This window comes from Bubalus bubalis, chromosome 16, assembly GCF_019923935.1.
Source record: "Bubalus bubalis isolate 160015118507 breed Murrah chromosome 16, NDDB_SH_1, whole genome shotgun sequence".
NCBI classification, from domain to species: Eukaryota; Metazoa; Chordata; class Mammalia; order Artiodactyla; family Bovidae; genus Bubalus; species Bubalus bubalis.
In genome coordinates, this window is record NC_059172.1 from 56,848,958 (window position 1) to 56,865,584 (window position 16,627).

Sequence of the window (16,627 nt, forward strand, 5' to 3'; positions counted from 1 at the left end):
GTCCTAGAAACGCACCAAAGTGCCACACAGATAGCAGTCCATGGATCACGCAGAGCAGAATCACCTGGGGTGCTTGTTAAAATACACCCTGAAATCAAAATCTCTGGAATTAGGATTTCAAACCCTTAACAACACCCCAGGGTGGTTCTTAGGCACACTCTGGTCTAAGGAGCCAAATGGTTCTAAGGCTTTAATGTGCAAACCCATAACATGGAGATCATTAAAATGAAGAGCATGGCTCAGCAGGTCGGGGGCGGGCGTGGGGCGTGGGGTGGGGATGCTGCTGCTGTGGGTCCATGGATCACAGTCCGGATAGGAAAGGGCTCAGTCCGTGTTTCTCAAACTCCAGAGTGCAGCGGGATCACCTGGAGAGCCTATTAAAACTGAGAACCAGAACTGTTGATTCAGCAGGTCTGAGACAGGGCCCCCAGATTTGCATTTGTAACAAATTCTCAGGCAGTGCTAACATTGTCCCCAGAGATGGGACCATATTTTCAAAACGACTAGGCTAGAGTATAAGGCTAGTAGGGGGAGTAGTGGAATATGTGGGTGGGGTCTGAGATCATTGGATTTTAACTGCCTCTGGCCCCTGCAGCAGGGCAGGCTGGGACTCTCATGCAGGCCCGGGGACCAGGAGTGGGTGCTTTCTCAATGTGGTTCATTCATCTCCCCTCTCCTCCCTTGCAGTGCTTACTGGACAACCAAAGTGGACAATAGGAATGTTGACAGCAGTTTCTCAGTCTCCGAATTTAACTCCACCATCCAGCAGAGCACCTACAGGTACGTGGGGTGGGCATGGCTGTCTGCTGCCTCCAGGAGTCTTTCGTGAATGTCCAGAGCATCTCAGAAACAGCTCTTGTTCACTAACTGCCTCCTGACTTGGAAGTCATTAAAACTTGGTGCACAGAGCACCTCGAAGTCAGGGGCGCCCAAAGAATTTACCTGGTTGCCAAAGACAGTAAATAAACCTTGGGGCCACTGATCAGCCTGATGTTGGGACTGAAAGCCACTGCAGGGAGGGCGCTCGGGGTGGAGAGGGAGAAGCATCACTGGGGTGGCAGTGGGGAGGGGGAGTGCCAGATGCAGGGAGTCAGGGGCAGGGAGGCCCATCTGGGGAGCATCGCCCTCTCTCCCCCCCGGGCCTCGCCATCTGTCACTCTGCACTGCAGCTGCTCTCGTCCCGATGCCACTGGGTGGAGGGGGCTGGGGGGGTGTTGCTCCACCAGCTAGCAGTGTTTACCCTGGGGAGAGGAGAGAAGAAACCAGGCTGTGAGAGAAAAAGGCGTGGGGAGGGAAGGAAGGCAAATGAGCTGCCTCCTGGATTCCTGCTTTGTGCTGGGTGGTTCACGTGCTGCATTGCTGGTAGAGCATTGAGCAAGTGTCAGAGGAGAGTTGGGCCACATGTTTAGCTGCAGAAAATGCTGAGACAGTGAACTCATGAGTTCAGAAGACATGACCTAGCCCGTATGTGCAACCTGCCACAGAAAAACTGGGAGGTGGGGAGAAGGGTGGGGCTGGTTTGATCTAAGCCATCCCTGTCTCTAGAGAAAGCACGGGAAGGGTCTGTCCTACTGGGAGGGAGAAAAGTCAGAATCTCCATCTTCTTGTGCAAAGGGGATAGGATAGAACTTAGCAGGAGCCAATCATGGAAGGCTTCCTGGAGGCGGTGGCTAATGTGCCCTTTTCTCAACTTTTGTATCTCCTCCTGCAGGTCTGATTGCCCTTCCCAGCAGTATGTCGCTCTACAGTGTTCCCGTAAGAAGATGCTCTTCCTCCTGGATTGTGACCTGTGTGGGGTGGGAGTCAGGGGACAGAGGGATGTAGTCCCTGTTAGGAAGAGGGTCAACCCTGGGGATCAGAGCCAGGAAGAGGGACTTGAGCAGCAGGCCTGTTTCAGGGCCAGAGTGCCTGTAAGTCATCTGGATAGACACTCTCAAGGCAGCATTTCCTTCTGACTCTGCTCGGCCCAGCAACCTCACCATTCAAGTGTCCTGGATTCTGGGCAGGGGGCAGAGGATTGAGAGAGCATGTCAGAGCTCATGGTAGGTGGAGAGCTGGTATTGAATCTTGGGTCTGTCCACAGGGCCCAAACCGTTAACCAGTCCACGAGGTGCTGTGTTCTCATGATGACCAGTGGGGTGCCCCCCTGAGCAAGTGGGCACAGTGCTATGGACAGAGTCCCCTCAGACCACCGCTGGCTCTACACTCTCACCTCCTTCAAAGGAGAAAGGAAACTCTGTGCATGATTTCAGGGGATGACTCACTCTGGAACATGTTTGGAAATGTTCCCCTGGGGCACAGGGCCCCCAACAGCACTAAATGATCCCCTGAGAAACCACGTGAGCACCAACTACTTGTGCATCATGGGAAGGACTTTTCTCCTTCATTCTGAAATGATCCAAATCACATTGCTCATCAATTCAGGGTTGTGTTAGACTTGGTCTGCTTTCCAAAGCTCTTGACAGCAGCCCTCAGGTTCACCATTGTGACCCTAACGCCTGGCACATCACCCAAAGCAGGGGGTACTTAGGAAGCATTTGTTGAATTATTGGAACAATAAATGAGTGGGAGGAAAGAGGATTTCCTAGGATCAGACTTTCTACTGGATGATCCCGAAAGCCAACCTACCATGTGGGAGCTCTGTGTTGGCGGGAAATAGCTGTGCCGAATCAGATTAAGTGGGCAAAGCGGCCTCCGTGGGTGGGTGGTGCCCTCATGCGTGAGCTTCTCTAGGCCTAGGAGCATGATAGCAGCTCTAAGAAAAGCAGACTTCATAGTTCATCTCTTCTGCTTCTCTCCAGACTGTGGACTGAGGGCCATGACCGGGCGGATCGTGGGAGGGGCGCTGGCCCCAGAAAGCAAGTGGCCATGGCAAGTTAGCCTGCAGTTCTCCCGTACCCACATTTGTGGGGGCACGCTGATCGATGCCCAGTGGATTCTCACTGCCGCCCACTGTTTCTTTATGTAAGTGCCCGAAGGCGCCGTGATGCGACGCCGCTGAGGGTCTGGACACCAGGAAGGGCTGAGGGCAGACTGACTTCTCTCTGTGGAGGAGGACTTTGGTTGTAAGCCTGGCCCCGAGGACTGGGAGGCACATGTGTGGTGAGGACCATGATTCGGTCCTGGGAGTGTGAGTTGGGGTTACTTATCCTAAGCCAGTGCAGAGTGAGAAGATACCATTGCTGGCTTCAGGGGAGAGAGAGGGGAAGGTAGACGGGAGGAATTGGGAGCCTGCCCTAAAGAACAGGGTGAAATAAAGAGGTTTGGGGCTTGTGGCTGCTTTCATAACCTGGACGTTACAGGAGAGGAGCTGGAGACATCGGGAATGCTGTCCCAGGAACTGAGGGACTGGGGCTGTGGGCAGGGCAGTGCAGTCAGCTTTCAACAGTCACTAGCCAGGCTTGTCCTTCGAGTTGGTGGACAGGAAAGGGCTGGGAGATGAGGCCTCAAGGGCACCGGCTTCCCCAGCAGTGAGTCTTTAGTGGGTCACTTTGTCCTGTCGAAAGCCCCATTTCTGCTGAGAATACTACCACTGAGATGTGTCCCGTCCACTTCATTGGATCCTTGGTGGCATCCAGAGGAGACAGTGGGGCCAGTGGTCCCAGAAGTCTTACTCATCTCCTCCCATTTTCTATTTTTAAAATTTTATCTATTTATTCATTTATGGCTCTGCTGGGTCTTCATTGCTGCATGTGGGCTTTCTCTAGTTTCCACAAGTCGGGGCTACTCTCTAGTTGTGATGCATGGGCTTCTCATTGAGGTGGCTTCTCTTGTTGAGGAGCAATGTTGGGGCTTCAATAATTGTGGTGCGTGGAGTTGTGGTTCCCAGGCTCTAAAGCACAGGCTCAACAGATATGGCACATGGGCTTAATTGTTCCTCAGCATGTGGGATCTTCCCGGACCAGGGATTGAACCTGTGTCTCCTGCATTGGTGGCTTTACCACTGAGCCACCAAGGAAGCCCTCATTTTCTATTGTAAGATACAGAACCACCAGTTCAGAGCAGCTTTTTGAAAGTAGAGGATTGTTCTAAACCCCTGGGCTAAGATAGAGTGCCCCCTCCAGAGGTCATTTCATCCATCCTCCTGCCTCCAAGCTGGTGCTCTGGTTGAAGCTCCTTGTGTGCAGCAGATGTTGCCAAGACCTCTGCCAGATGGTAACTGGCCCATGCTCTCTCTGGCTTTGGCAGTACTCGGGAGAAGATCCTGGAGGGCTGGAAGGTGTACGTGGGCACCAACGACCTGCACCACCTGCCTGAGTCAGCCTCCATCGCCCAGATCATCATCAACAGCAACTATTCAGATGACCAGGACGACTATGACATCGCCCTCATGCGGCTCTCCAAGCCCCTGACCCTGTCCGGTGAGTGAGCCCCCTGCTCAGCCAGCACCCCTCGGCGCCGAACCTTTGCACTTAGTAGCATCCACAAACCCATCCCAGGGTCCAGAGCTTCAGCATGGCAGATGTCAGTCTTCGAGATCATTCGGTGGAACTCTATCTTATAATTGGGGGAACTGAGACCCGGAGATTGGAAATAAACTTGCCCCAGTGACTCCTCTTCTATTGCAAGTTGGTGACAGAGCCAGGGTTTAGGTTCTGGGCTTCATTAAGATAAACAAATCGAATTGTTTCACTGGTACAGCCAGCACCTGACAGAGGCCAGACACCTTGGCAAGTGTTTTACATCTACAATTTCATATAGTCTTCACTACCAGATCCTGTGAAGCAGGTACTATTATTAGCTTCATTTTCCCTTTGAGGAGAAGACCTTTAGAGAAAGATAATTCCCTGAGGCCATGAAGTAATAAGGAGCAGCTTCAGGACTGGGTCCAGGTGGGTCTGCCTCGCAGGCAACGTTCTTCCCACGATGCTCTGTACTGGCAAATTGCCAACACCGAAGTTGCGAACACAAGCAACATACCTATGCAACCAAACAGCCAACTGCTGCAAGGTTGGAGCTGAGACCTTGAGAACTAAATGGGGCTACAGAAAGGAAATGCTACCGAAATTCTCAGGAGGAGATCAGTTTTCATTCATTACTTCATCCGCCCATTTGTTCACGTATCAAATACAGTGTATCTACTACCTAACGGCTCTGCAGCTCCCCAGCAAAGAGAACAAGACTGATGGCACGCACAAACAGCCGCTTAGAAGCTAGTGATGTGATGTCAGGGGCCACCGGGGGAGAGGGGCACGATTGCACAGATGTGAGCACCTAATCAGTCTTGGCAGGCTAGACAGACTTTCAGAAGCCTTGGAGGGCTTCCTGGTTAGTCCAGCCTTTCTGGCGCTCTGGGCCTGTGAGCTGGCCTTTCCTGGCACATTAATTGCGGAGGCGGGGTTGGTCCTGAGTCAGAGCAGTTAGCTCATCAGAGTGGTGTGGGGAGGAGGAGTCCAATCCCCAACGCAAGATTCGGTTGGGTGGGGCCAACCCAGAGCCACGCCCACCTCCGGCCACGCCCACACTGCGAGCCCTCTCTGTGAGCGGAGGGGTGCCCTACTGCCCGTGCCTTGCCCCTTATGCACACAAAAAAGGGGGTAGGCATTCTGCAGGACCAAAATAGGCCTTCCCAACCTTGTCAAACACAGACTCCATTTGGATAGCCGTCCGGACCTCGCTTGCCATCAACCCAAACCCCTATTAATATTATCTGATATTCCAAATCCAATTAAATAACTTGTAAAATGAAATTTAAGTTATTATAGCATTACATGTGCTTTTCAGACTACAGCAGTCCCTCCCTAGACTCTGATAGCCACCCCTCCCTGCTCCCCACTTCTGGTCAAGAAGCATCTTTGTAGCATCATAAATCACAGCTAGGGTTTATGTCGGAGAAGGCAATGGCACCCCACCCCAGTACTCTTGCCTGGAAAATCCCATGGACCGAGGAGCCTGGTAGGCTGCAGTCCATGGGGTCGCACAGAGTGGGACACGACTGAAGCAACTTAGCAGCAGCAGCAGCAGCAGAGGCAGCAACAGGGTTTATGAAGTCCTGTGGTCAGACCATGTGCCCTGATTTTTGGTTTAGAAATCAGAGCAGATTTTCTTAAACTGCCTGGTAGGCTGAGCACTTTGAAGTCACTGTACTAGCTGAGAAAGCTTGTGAAAATTCACTAATAAATTTAATTACCCCTTAAAAAACTCAAGTAGATATATACTAGTGTTACATGTTTTTAAGGCTGTATGTTTCAAAAATAGGTATAGACTAATTTTTTTTTGCAATACAGTAGGTTCTTGTTTATTTTTTTAATTAATTTATTTTTTTATTGAAGGATAATTGCTTTACAGAATTTTGTTGTTTTCTGTCAAACCTCAACGTGAATCAGCTATAGGTATACATATATCCCCTTTCTTTTGCACTTCCCTTCCATCTCCCTCCCCATCCCACCCCTCTAGGTTGTTACAGAGCCCCTGTTTGAGTTTCCCGAGCCATACAGCAAATCCCTGTTGGCTATCTATTTTATATATGGTAGTAAGTTTCCATGTTACTCTCTCCATGCATCTCACCCTCTCCTTCCCTCTCCCCATGTCCATAAGTCTATTCTCTATGTCTGTTTCTCCATTGCTGCCCTGTAAGTAAATTCTTGAGTACCATTTTTCTAGATTCCGTATATATGTGTTAGAACACGATATTTCTCTTTCTCTTTCTGACTCACTTCACTCTGTATAATAGGTTCTAGGTTCATCCACCTCATCAGAACTGACTCAAAGGCATTCCTTTTTATGGCTGAGTAATATTCTATTGTGTATATGTACCACAACTTCTTTATCCATTCATCTGTTGATGGTCATCTAGGCTGCTTCCATGTTCTAGCTATTGTAAATAGTGCTGCAATGAACAATGGGATACATGTGTCTTTTTCAATTTTGGTTTCCTCAGGGTATATGTCTAGGAGTGGAATTGTTGGCTCATATGGTGGTTTTATTCCTAGTTTTTTAAGGAATCTCCATACTGTCTTCCATAGTGGCTGTATCAATTTACATTCCCACCAACAGTGCAAGAGCATTCCCTTTTCTCCACACCCTCTCCAGCATTTACTATTTGTAGACTTTTTGATGATGGCCATTCTGACCAGTGTGAGGTGGTATCTCATTGCAGTTTTGATTTGCATTTCTCTAATAATGAGTGATGTTGAGCATCTTTTCCTGTGTTTGTTACCCATCTGTATTTTTTCTTTGGAGAAATGTCTGTTTAGGTTTTTTTCCCACTTTGTTTTTCTGGCGTTTAGTTGTATGAGCTGCTTGTATATTTTGGAAATTAACCCTTTGTCAGTTGTTTCATTTGCTATTATTTTCTCCCATTCTGAGGGTTGTCTTTTCACCTTGCTTATAGTTTCCTTTGCTGTGCAAAAGCTTTTAAGTTAATCAGGTCCCACTTGTTTATTTTTGTTTTTATTACTCTAGGAGGTGGGTCATAGAGGATCTTGCTTTGATTTATGTCATTGAGTGCTCTGCCTATGTTTTCCTTTAAGAGTTTTATAGTTTCTGGTCTTACATTTAGGTCTTTAATCCACTTTGAATTTATTTTTGTATATGGTATTAGGAAGTGTTCTAATTTCATTCTTTTACATGTAGCTGTCCAGTTTTCCCAGCACCATTTATTGAAGAGGCTGTCTTTGCCCCATTGTATATTCTTGCCTCCTTTATAAAAAATAAGGTTCCCATAGGTGCATGGGTTTATTTATGGGCTTCCTATCTTGTTCCATTGGTCTATATTTCTGTTTTTGTGCCAGTTCCATACTGTCTTGATGACTGTAGCTTTGTAGTATAATCTGAAGTCAGGAAGTTTGATTCCTCCAGCTCCATTCTTCTTTCTTTCTCTTCTTTCTCAAGACTGCCTTGGCTATTCAGGGTCTTTTGTGTTTCCATTTGAATTGTGAATTTTTTTTTCTAGTTCTGTGAAAAATATCATTGGTAATTTGATAGGGATTGCATTGAATCTGTAGATTGCATTTGGTAGTATAGTCATTTTCACAATATTGATTCTTCCTACCCAGGAACATGGTATATCTCTCCATCTGTTTATGTCATCTTTGATTTCTTTCATTAGTGTCTTGTAATTTTATGTGTACAGTTCTTTCATCTTCTTAGGTAAGTTTATTCCTAGATATTTAATTCTCTTTGTTGCAATGGTGAATGGGGCGGACTCATTAATTTCTCTTTCTGATTTTTCATTGTTAGTATACAGAAATGCAAGTGATTTCTGTGTATTGATTTTGTATCCTGCAACTTTGCTAAATTCACTGATTAGCTCTAGTAATTTTCTGATACTATCTTTAGAGTTTTCTATGTACAGTATCATGTCATCTGCAAACAGTGAGAGATTTACTTTTTATTTTTGATCTGGGTTCCTTTTATTTCTTTTCCTTCTCTGATTGCTATAGCTAGGACTTCCAGAACTATGTTGAATAATAGTGGGGAAAGTGGACACCCTTGTCTTGTTCCTGATCTGAGGGGGAATGCTTTCAGAGGCATAGACTATTTTAAGTCATATTTCATGGTTTTGGTTAGTAATTGGTGTCATGCCTTCATTTACTTTTTGTCTACACTCTAGCAGATAAATGTGTTAGACTCCCAGTTTATAGGAAAAAAATTTTACATTTATCCCCCCTCCCTCCCTCTCTACCCCCCTCCCTCCCTTCCTTCTTCCCTCCTTCTCTTCCTTTCTTCCTAGGAGCACTTTATATGTATCAGGCACAATTCTAGGTACAGGAAGCTGCAGCACACATAACACTGCGAATATCCTCTCTAGGGCTTCCCCAGTGGCTCAGGGGTAAAGAATCTGCCTGTAATGCAGGGGACTTAGGTTTGATCCCTGGGTCGGGAAAATCCCCTAGAGAAGGAAATGGCAACCCACTCCAGTATTCTTGTTTGGGAAATCACTTGGACAGAGGACCCTGGCGGGCTACAGTCCACATGGTCGCAAAAGAGTCAGACTAAGCAACTAAACAACAACAGCAAATATCCTTTCTATTAACTCTTTTCCACTTGCAAACTGGTCAGTTCTCTAGTCCACAGGGGAACATTAGTCCTCATAGGGAACTTATGAACTGATGCACAATAGCACCTTCTATACGATTCTGAGTGTGGGAGCGAATGAGCAGCAGTTTAGTGGGCTGTGCCTCTAGGGATTTGCTCTTCGCACTTGGTGAGGTTGTCTCACCCTGGAGGGAGAGCCTCGGGCCCTGGCCAACCAGGGGTGCCCTCTCCAGACCAAGCAGGACCCACCACTGAGACATCATGGCAATAATACCAGGCATTTAGCCGGCACTGCTCCTTGCTCTGGGGGACAGGTGTGGAAGATACTCAGTGAGGACAGCCACTCTTGGAGTGGAGACACCCTCAGCCACCCAGTATCAGCTTGGCACAGGGAAGCTCCAAGGCACATGCATATGTCCACATGGCACCACTGAAAAATCAGAATGTCTGGGGTACTCTGAGAGTATTCTGATGACTGGAGGGTCAAGATAAAGTGATTGAATTTCTTGCCTGGTCAATTGAAGGCCTTGAAAGATTCAGGAGCACTCTAGGGGGAAGGAGAATGTCCTAGGATGTTGGTACTCCTGTCCCTCCTCACACCCCTCCAAAACCTCCAGCCTCTTCCCTTCACTGATGTCTTGAGGTCTTGTCGCAGCTCATGTCCACCCTGCCTGCCTCCCCATGCACGGACAGACCTTCGGCCTCAATGAGATCTGCTGGATCACAGGCTTTGGCAAGACCAAGGAGACAGATGGTGAGAGGCAGATGCTAGACTCTGTGTGTGTGTGTATGTTTGACTGTATACATGTGTTTCTTTTCTTTTTTCTTTTACTTGTATTTTTTTGTGGCATTTATTTTCAGGCCATTTTTGTTTCTTCAGTATCTTCTGGGGTATCTTTTTCTTCTGTGCAACCTCCTCTTCTGGTTTAGGAAAATCTGCGCTTTTTTAGTAAGGATCATCTCCACGTGGCAGGGAGAGCGCATGTATGGGTTGATTCGACCATGAGCTCTGTAAGTCCTGTGCTCCATCTTGAGGGCTTTGCTCACTTGGGTGTGCTCAATGACCAGAGAATCTGTATCTAAGCCCTTAAGTTCATCATTACTCTCTGTATTTTTGAGCACGTGCTGTAAAAACTCAGCACTCTTCTTGGCCGACTGATCTTTTCCAGCCCCACTGTTTGACCTGAGCACACGTATCAGCTCCATTATTGTGACAACGGAATGGAACACACTGCTTCTTCAAAGTGACACCCTTCAGATACTTGGTGGCTTTTCAGATATGCATACCCTTAATGGCCTGGGCAGTTTTGTTAGTGTTCTTAGAGTGAACATGAAGATTTGAACCTCTCGGTTTGCACAATTTTGTGGCATCTTCTGGATCAAGTGAATAGTGAACCATTTTTAGAGGTCACCTCAGGTTGCTTATCAGAAAAACTATACATGTGCTTCTGTATATGTGGTGATCTGTAGGGGTATTGAGATGAGGGTCTACCTAGATGAGGATTTGGGTATATAGATTCATGGGCCTGGATATGAATGTGTGTATATATACACCTACATATACATCAAAGCCAGGTTTCCCTGGTGGTTCAGTGGTAAAGAGTCTTCTGGCAATGCAGCACACACAGGTTCAATCCCTGGGTTGGGAACATCCCCTGGAGGAGGGCACGGCAACCCACTCCAGTATTCTTGCTGGGAATTCTTGCATGGACAGAGGAGCCTGGTGGGCTATAGTCCATAGGGTTGCAAAGAGTTGGGCATGACTGAAGTGGTAGCATGCATGCAAGTGTGCTATAGGGTGAGCACCGGGCTGGGCATTTTTGCCTAATTTGGGGTCCGGAAGCCTGCTGGTGATGATCAGGGGGGCTTTTGGCAATGGTTACAATGGGACTTAATCAGTTTTGGAGGTGGCCTTGGTTCTGGGCTCTATGTCTGTGGCCTTGGTGCAAAGCCTCTCACCTGTGATCTTGGGAGAGCACTCCACAGATATCTTACTAACTTCATCTAGAAAGAGTCCATAGACTGAGCCTAAAGCTATAGTTGGTGAAGAAATGAAGAAGCAGCAGCCGCTCATTCTGGCTGGAAGAGGGGGCCCTTTGGTCCTTTTGCGATATGACCTGCCTTGTTTTCGTCTGGGCTGAAACAAGGTTAGAAAGTGGTTTGGTCTTCCCTCACTTCATCGTGATGACTGGGCGGCCTTGTCTGGTGTCAGTTCTGTCGGACTGTGGATCCTGGGCAGGAAAGCACAGCAGTCAGCTGGCCTTGCCATGAGACTCATGAGACTGGCAGGTGTCAAGACCTTGCTCATGGGATTGAGTGACTGGCTGGGAGCAGCCTTGTTCTGACCTTAGCTCTCTAACTGACTAGCAGGGTGACTGTGCGTGCCTGCTCAGTCGCTTCAGTCGTGTCTGACTCTCTGCAACCCTATGGACTGTAGCCCACCAGGCTCCTCTGTCCATGGGATTCTCTAGGCAAGGATACTGGAGTGGGTAGCCACGCACTCCTCCAGGGGATCTTCCCAACCCAGGGATCAAACCTGCGTCTCTTATGCCTCCTGCATGGTCAGGTGGGTTCTTTACCACTAGTGCCACCTGTGACTGTGGGCAAGTCCTTCTTCAGCCCTAAATTTCTCCTTCTGTAAGTGGGTTCATCACACCTGCTCTCCTTAAAGCACATCATTACCAAAAGCAAATGAAGTGATCTATTGTGTTGACTGAAAAGTTCTTTCGGGTTTTCCCTTCTATCTTTTCTGTTTTGAATGCAGAAAAGCATTGTGTGCGTGTCAGACAGCCTTGTGGGTTTGTCTCTGCATGCGTGTCTCTGTTCTGTGTAGTGATTTGTGTCTGGTGTGAGGCTGGTGGTGTAACCTCCTCTGTGTCCTCGGTGACCCACCATGGGCATGGTGCCCTCCATGCCTGGGAGGTTGCCAGTCTGGGGCCTGGAGTGGGCAGCTGGAAGGCCTCAAAGCCGCCCGGAGTCTCACTCCCTTCCCACCCTCTCTCTCCTCCACCCCACCGCGCTGAAGAGAGGACTTCTCCTTTTCTCCGGGAGGTGCAGGTCAACCTCATTGATTTCAAGAAGTGCAATGACTACTTGGTCTACGACAGCTACCTTACCCCGAGGATGATGTGTGCGGGGGACCTGCGAGGAGGCAGAGACTCCTGCCAGGTGGGCTTGCTTCTGCGTGGGGCTCAGTCCTGGGACCCAGAGGGAAGGGAGGAATGTTGGGGTGCTGTAGTCGGAGGGAGAGTCGGGGGCCCACTGTTTCCTGCTCAAGGGCCACCTTTCCCACCCTGCTGATGGGCGTGCTCCCTCGCAGGGAGACAGCGGGGGTCCTCTGGTCTGCGAGCAGAACGGCCGCTGGTACCTGGCAGGAGTCACCAGCTGGGGCACGGGCTGCGGTCAGAGGAACAAACCTGGCGTGTACACCAAGGTGACGGAAGTGCTCCCCTGGATATACAGCAAGATGGAGGTGAGAGCCCTGCTGGAGGCGTGTTCCCAGCAGGCGGGGATCCCCCAAAGTGGGGTGCCTGGAAGCAGGCCTGGCCTTTCCCCAGGGTCTTGGCCAGGTCTCCGCACCCCTCTGCTGTTGGGTGTGTTCAGAAGTTGCCAGGACAGGACAGGACAGGTGTCAAATGTTGGCCAACCCCAGCTGCCTGGACTTCTTCCCCTCCTTTTCCTCCTGCAAAACAGAGCTCAGAGGGTTGGAAAGGGGTGGGGACCAGGCTGGGGGCCGGGCCCCAGGATCCCTCTCCTCTCCCCAGCAATGGCCAGTTGTGAATTCACACATGGAGTTGGGGAGGCCTCCCCTCCTTGGCAGGAGGTTGGTCTCCCAGGAAACTGGGCAGTGGGAAGGGGAGGTCTACCCCACCACCTCTGCTGACCCAGTCCAGCCCCTGCCTCCCCTGGACCCCCATCCTTCCTGTAGCTGTCCCGGCCCTTCCCTTCTCCACCCAGGCAGAGAGAACTCGGGTAGGGGTGGGGAAAGCTGCTCTGCAAATCCAGGGTGGCGGGTCTCTCAGAAACCGCTTCCATCTTGTCCCCTTGGCTGCCCCTCTTCTCTGAGGGACAGTGCCCGGTGGCAGCTGGGCTGAATTTTAGGCTCTGAGCCCGCATCCCAACCTGTGCACACCCAGCCCAGGTTCACTCTGTTCTCTCTTTTCGTCCTCAGAGGGAGATGCGCTTCCGGAAATCGTAAGCAGCTGTCCTGCGCCATCTCACAGAGTCCTCCGTGAAGACTCTGGCCAAAGGGACGGAGCCATTTGCAACCTCCTCTGGGCTAAAGGCCACCAGACACCATCGTTACTGCCACCTCCACTGTCTGCTGCCTCTGTGAATACACACGTGTGTGTGCATGTGTGTGTTTACATGTGTGTGTCACTGCTCTCCCACGGTCCTCAGAAATCAGGAGAGCTGTCAGCTCTTCCCAAACCCCCGGCTGGAAATCACCTGAAGACAGCCGTTTGGGCCCCAGGAGGGGTTCCCCGACACGGAAGTGTCCATCACGGATGGAGGAGGCGGAGCCCAAGGATGGTCTGGAAGGCCATGTCAGGAATTCTTGTTTCCCCACCCTCACTGGAGACTAGTCCAGAACAGGCAGCCCCCTGTGACCCAGCCATCACCGCTAGCAGGGGACAGTATCAGATTTCACGGAGTGCCTGGACCGCCTCTAGTGGGAAGATATTCCTGTTGACCTTCGGCCCATCCCGCCCCTTCTCAGCCATCGCGCTGGATGCGGAGAGGGGCCGCGCAGTGGCTGTGCACGCTGACCACTCAGGACAGGGCTTACTGTCTTCATTCGGTCACAGGCTGTTGGAGGCAAACTTCACTTCATTTTTATATTCAAGTAACAGAAATAAATGTATTATTTAAAGGTTCTCCCAAAATTCCAGGAGCCAAGAGAGCTAGCCACTCAATCGCCCCAAGAACTCTGAGGGACTCCTCGCAGCTGTGTCCCCCTGGCATCCTGTGGAATGCTCTTGGCCTCAAGGGGCCAGATGAAGGGGCCTTTTGAGATACTCAGGGAAGCAAATCCATCACCAAGACGGCCACAGTGCTGCTGTATCCGAGGGCTGTATCCGAAGGAACCGATGCTGCTTCTCTGTTGGCCCCAGAGCCTGGGACAATCCAGGCGGACCGGCATCTCTGGTACACAGGGATGTCCTGGAACTTTGGAATTTCTTCTCAGCTTTCCTCATCTTTCACCTTCTCAGGGACACAGTGTTGCCATGAAAACTGCCTCAGAGAGAAAGCTGACTCTGTCCCCAGGCTGCCTCCAAACTGCTTTTCTGAAGAATATGAGTTGCCGCTCCGGCTGGGCATCAGTGAGTTTGGCCTCTGAGTCAGCTGAAGTCCCGGATCTTCTGCATCCTTTTCTCTGGGGCACTTGGTCCTCCCGCTGTCTCCTGTCTCCCTTGGGCCTATCTGGTGGTGCTCCGACTCCCAGAAGTGGGGTCCAAGCAGATCAGCCCAGCCCAGCTCAGGAAGGTGGCTGCTTGGGGAATAGACTGTTCTAGAAGAGCAGCTGGGATTGGGTAGCATGGCTCGGAAGGTTCTGAGGGAGCTGGTGATGTGTTATCAAGGCTGGGGCTGGGAACAGCATGTTCATGTCCACAGCACCCCAGCAGATCTTCAACAATAAAAATTATGTGACCTGAAAAATTTATCATTGGATGTTTCAGTGGTACCGTGAGTAGAAAACTGAGGCTGTCTACCCAGATGCTCAGGCATCCTCAGTTTGGTTCTTAGTTTTGGTTCCTCAGCTTTGGGTTCTGCTCATTTAATCATGATTCATTTATTTATTCATTTACCCACCATACTGGTGCCTGCCCTGTACCAGGAACTTGTACCAGGCCCAGGAGGTACAAAAACAACAGCGGTCCTCAGGAACTCAAGGGCATGACCCAGTGTGATGGAAGCTGTGATTCAGTGTGGACACTGTGCCTGGAGCACAGCGGGCAGCCTCACCTAGAGAGGTCAGGGAAGGCTTCCCAGAGGAGGTGAGGTTTGAAATGAATCATAAAGAGTACATGAGTCTTCACCAAGCAGATGGGTGGGGGAAGAGCAGTCCAGCAGTCCTTTTTGCCTCCTTCCTCTTTCTCTGCCTCTGACTCTGCCAGCTCAGCAAAAGGCGTGTTTACGAAGAAGCCCCAATGCTTACTCAACTGTTTCCAAGAGAAGTGGATGGGTGGTTCCGTTGGCCTCTTCTAAAAGATCTAGTCCTTCTTACTCCATACTGACTTTTCCTGCATTTCATATATTGACCTCTTTTATATTATTGACCTCATTTAATATTACGTTCCCACAATGAATGCCCAGCACCCACACCACCCCCACTACACACACTTGTGCCTCTAGCCATGAGCACAGAATTCTCCAGGCCTGCCCGCATAGGCCTGGCCTTTGGACACCTCCAGAGTGTTTAATTCCCCGCACCAGTGCCAGGGCAAATCCTTCCTCCAATCATTTTCTCGTTCCATCTGCATGACAAAGCATGAGGTGGGGGCATGTGCCAGGCCCACTGGATGAGCAATAGGGCTAACAGAACTGCTGTCACAGATCCCACAACTTCCCACGATCTCAGTGGCTTGACGCAATCAAAGCTTATGTCTCATGACCCACTCCAGCGTTCTTGCCTGGAGAATCCCACGGACGGGAAGCCTGGTTGGCTGCCGTCTATGGAGTCGCACAGAGTCGGACACGACTGAAGCGACACAGCAGCAGCAGCCAATGGGAGCCTTGCTGTCACGTGATTTTTCAGGGACTCAGATTTTTTCAGCCTAGTTGACTTTGTCATCTGCTTCCAGTGAGAGGACAGAGGAAAGAAAACGTGAAGAAGGCAGATCCATTTCTTAAACGCTCTGACTCAGAAGTGATCCATAGCACTTCACTCATATTTTATGGCTGTCCACACGTCACGTGGCACCAACTAGATCAAGTGGGAAAGGCCCTAAGAAAAGCGGTCCTGGGCAGTTCCCAGGCAGGAGCGAACACTTGTTTTGGAGGATAACCAGCCATCTCTGTCTCCCAGAGGAAGCTGGTCAGATCAAAAAAGCCAGGCCTTGGGGCAGAGAGTTAGAGCTTAGGCCATTTCTGTTCCTGTTTCCTAAGGAACCAGACCCTTTCCTTCCTCTCTTGGCTTCCTAGGGCAGAAATTGATTTGCAGGGGTGCAGGTGTATGCAGTCCATGGGGTCGCACAGAGTCGGACACAACTGAAACGAGTTAGCAGCAGCAGCAGTAGCAGCGTATGTGAAAAGACCCTGATGCTGGGTTGAAAACAGCATGAGATTGAGGGCAGGAAGAGAAGGGGACGACAAAGGACGAGATGGTTGGATGGCATCACCGACTCAATGGACATGAGTTTGAGCAAGCTCTGGGAGCTGGTGATGGACAGAGAAGTCTGGCATGCTGCAGTGCATGGGGTCACAAAGAATTGGACACGACTGAGCAACTGAACAAGGCATGTGCATGTTTGGGGGAGGTAAGAGAAAAAGCAATCTCTAGAAAAAATAAAAGTATTCCTTAGGCCCAGGGCATCTATAGAGGCTATAAAAATCATAAGGACTTCCCCTGTGGTGCAGTGGATAGGAATTCGCCTGCCAATGCAGGGGACACAGGTTTGATCCCTGGTCCAGGAAGATTCCACAT

At 49.9% G+C, this 16,627-nt stretch overlaps 1 protein-coding gene across 2 annotated transcripts in view; it reads left to right on the plus strand.

Annotated features, from left to right (window-relative positions):
- TMPRSS13 (transmembrane serine protease 13) overlaps window positions 1-14,630 on the plus strand; it is a 32,743-nt gene extending 18,113 nt beyond the window's left edge. For both annotated transcript variants that reach the window (XM_006044715.4, XM_006044716.4), the window contains 8 exons: window positions 688-780; window positions 1,712-1,755; window positions 2,802-2,964; window positions 4,189-4,361; window positions 9,635-9,733; window positions 12,005-12,147; window positions 12,299-12,451; window positions 13,151-14,630. In XM_006044715.4, coding sequence (XP_006044777.1) covers window positions 688-780; window positions 1,712-1,755; window positions 2,802-2,964; window positions 4,189-4,361; window positions 9,635-9,733; window positions 12,005-12,147; window positions 12,299-12,451; window positions 13,151-13,177 — 895 coding nt within the window. In that variant the 3' untranslated portion in view covers window positions 13,178-14,630. The remainder of the gene's footprint in view (window positions 1-687; window positions 781-1,711; window positions 1,756-2,801; window positions 2,965-4,188; window positions 4,362-9,634; window positions 9,734-12,004; window positions 12,148-12,298; window positions 12,452-13,150) is intronic.
- The last annotated feature ends 1,997 nt before the right edge of the window (window positions 14,631-16,627 follow it).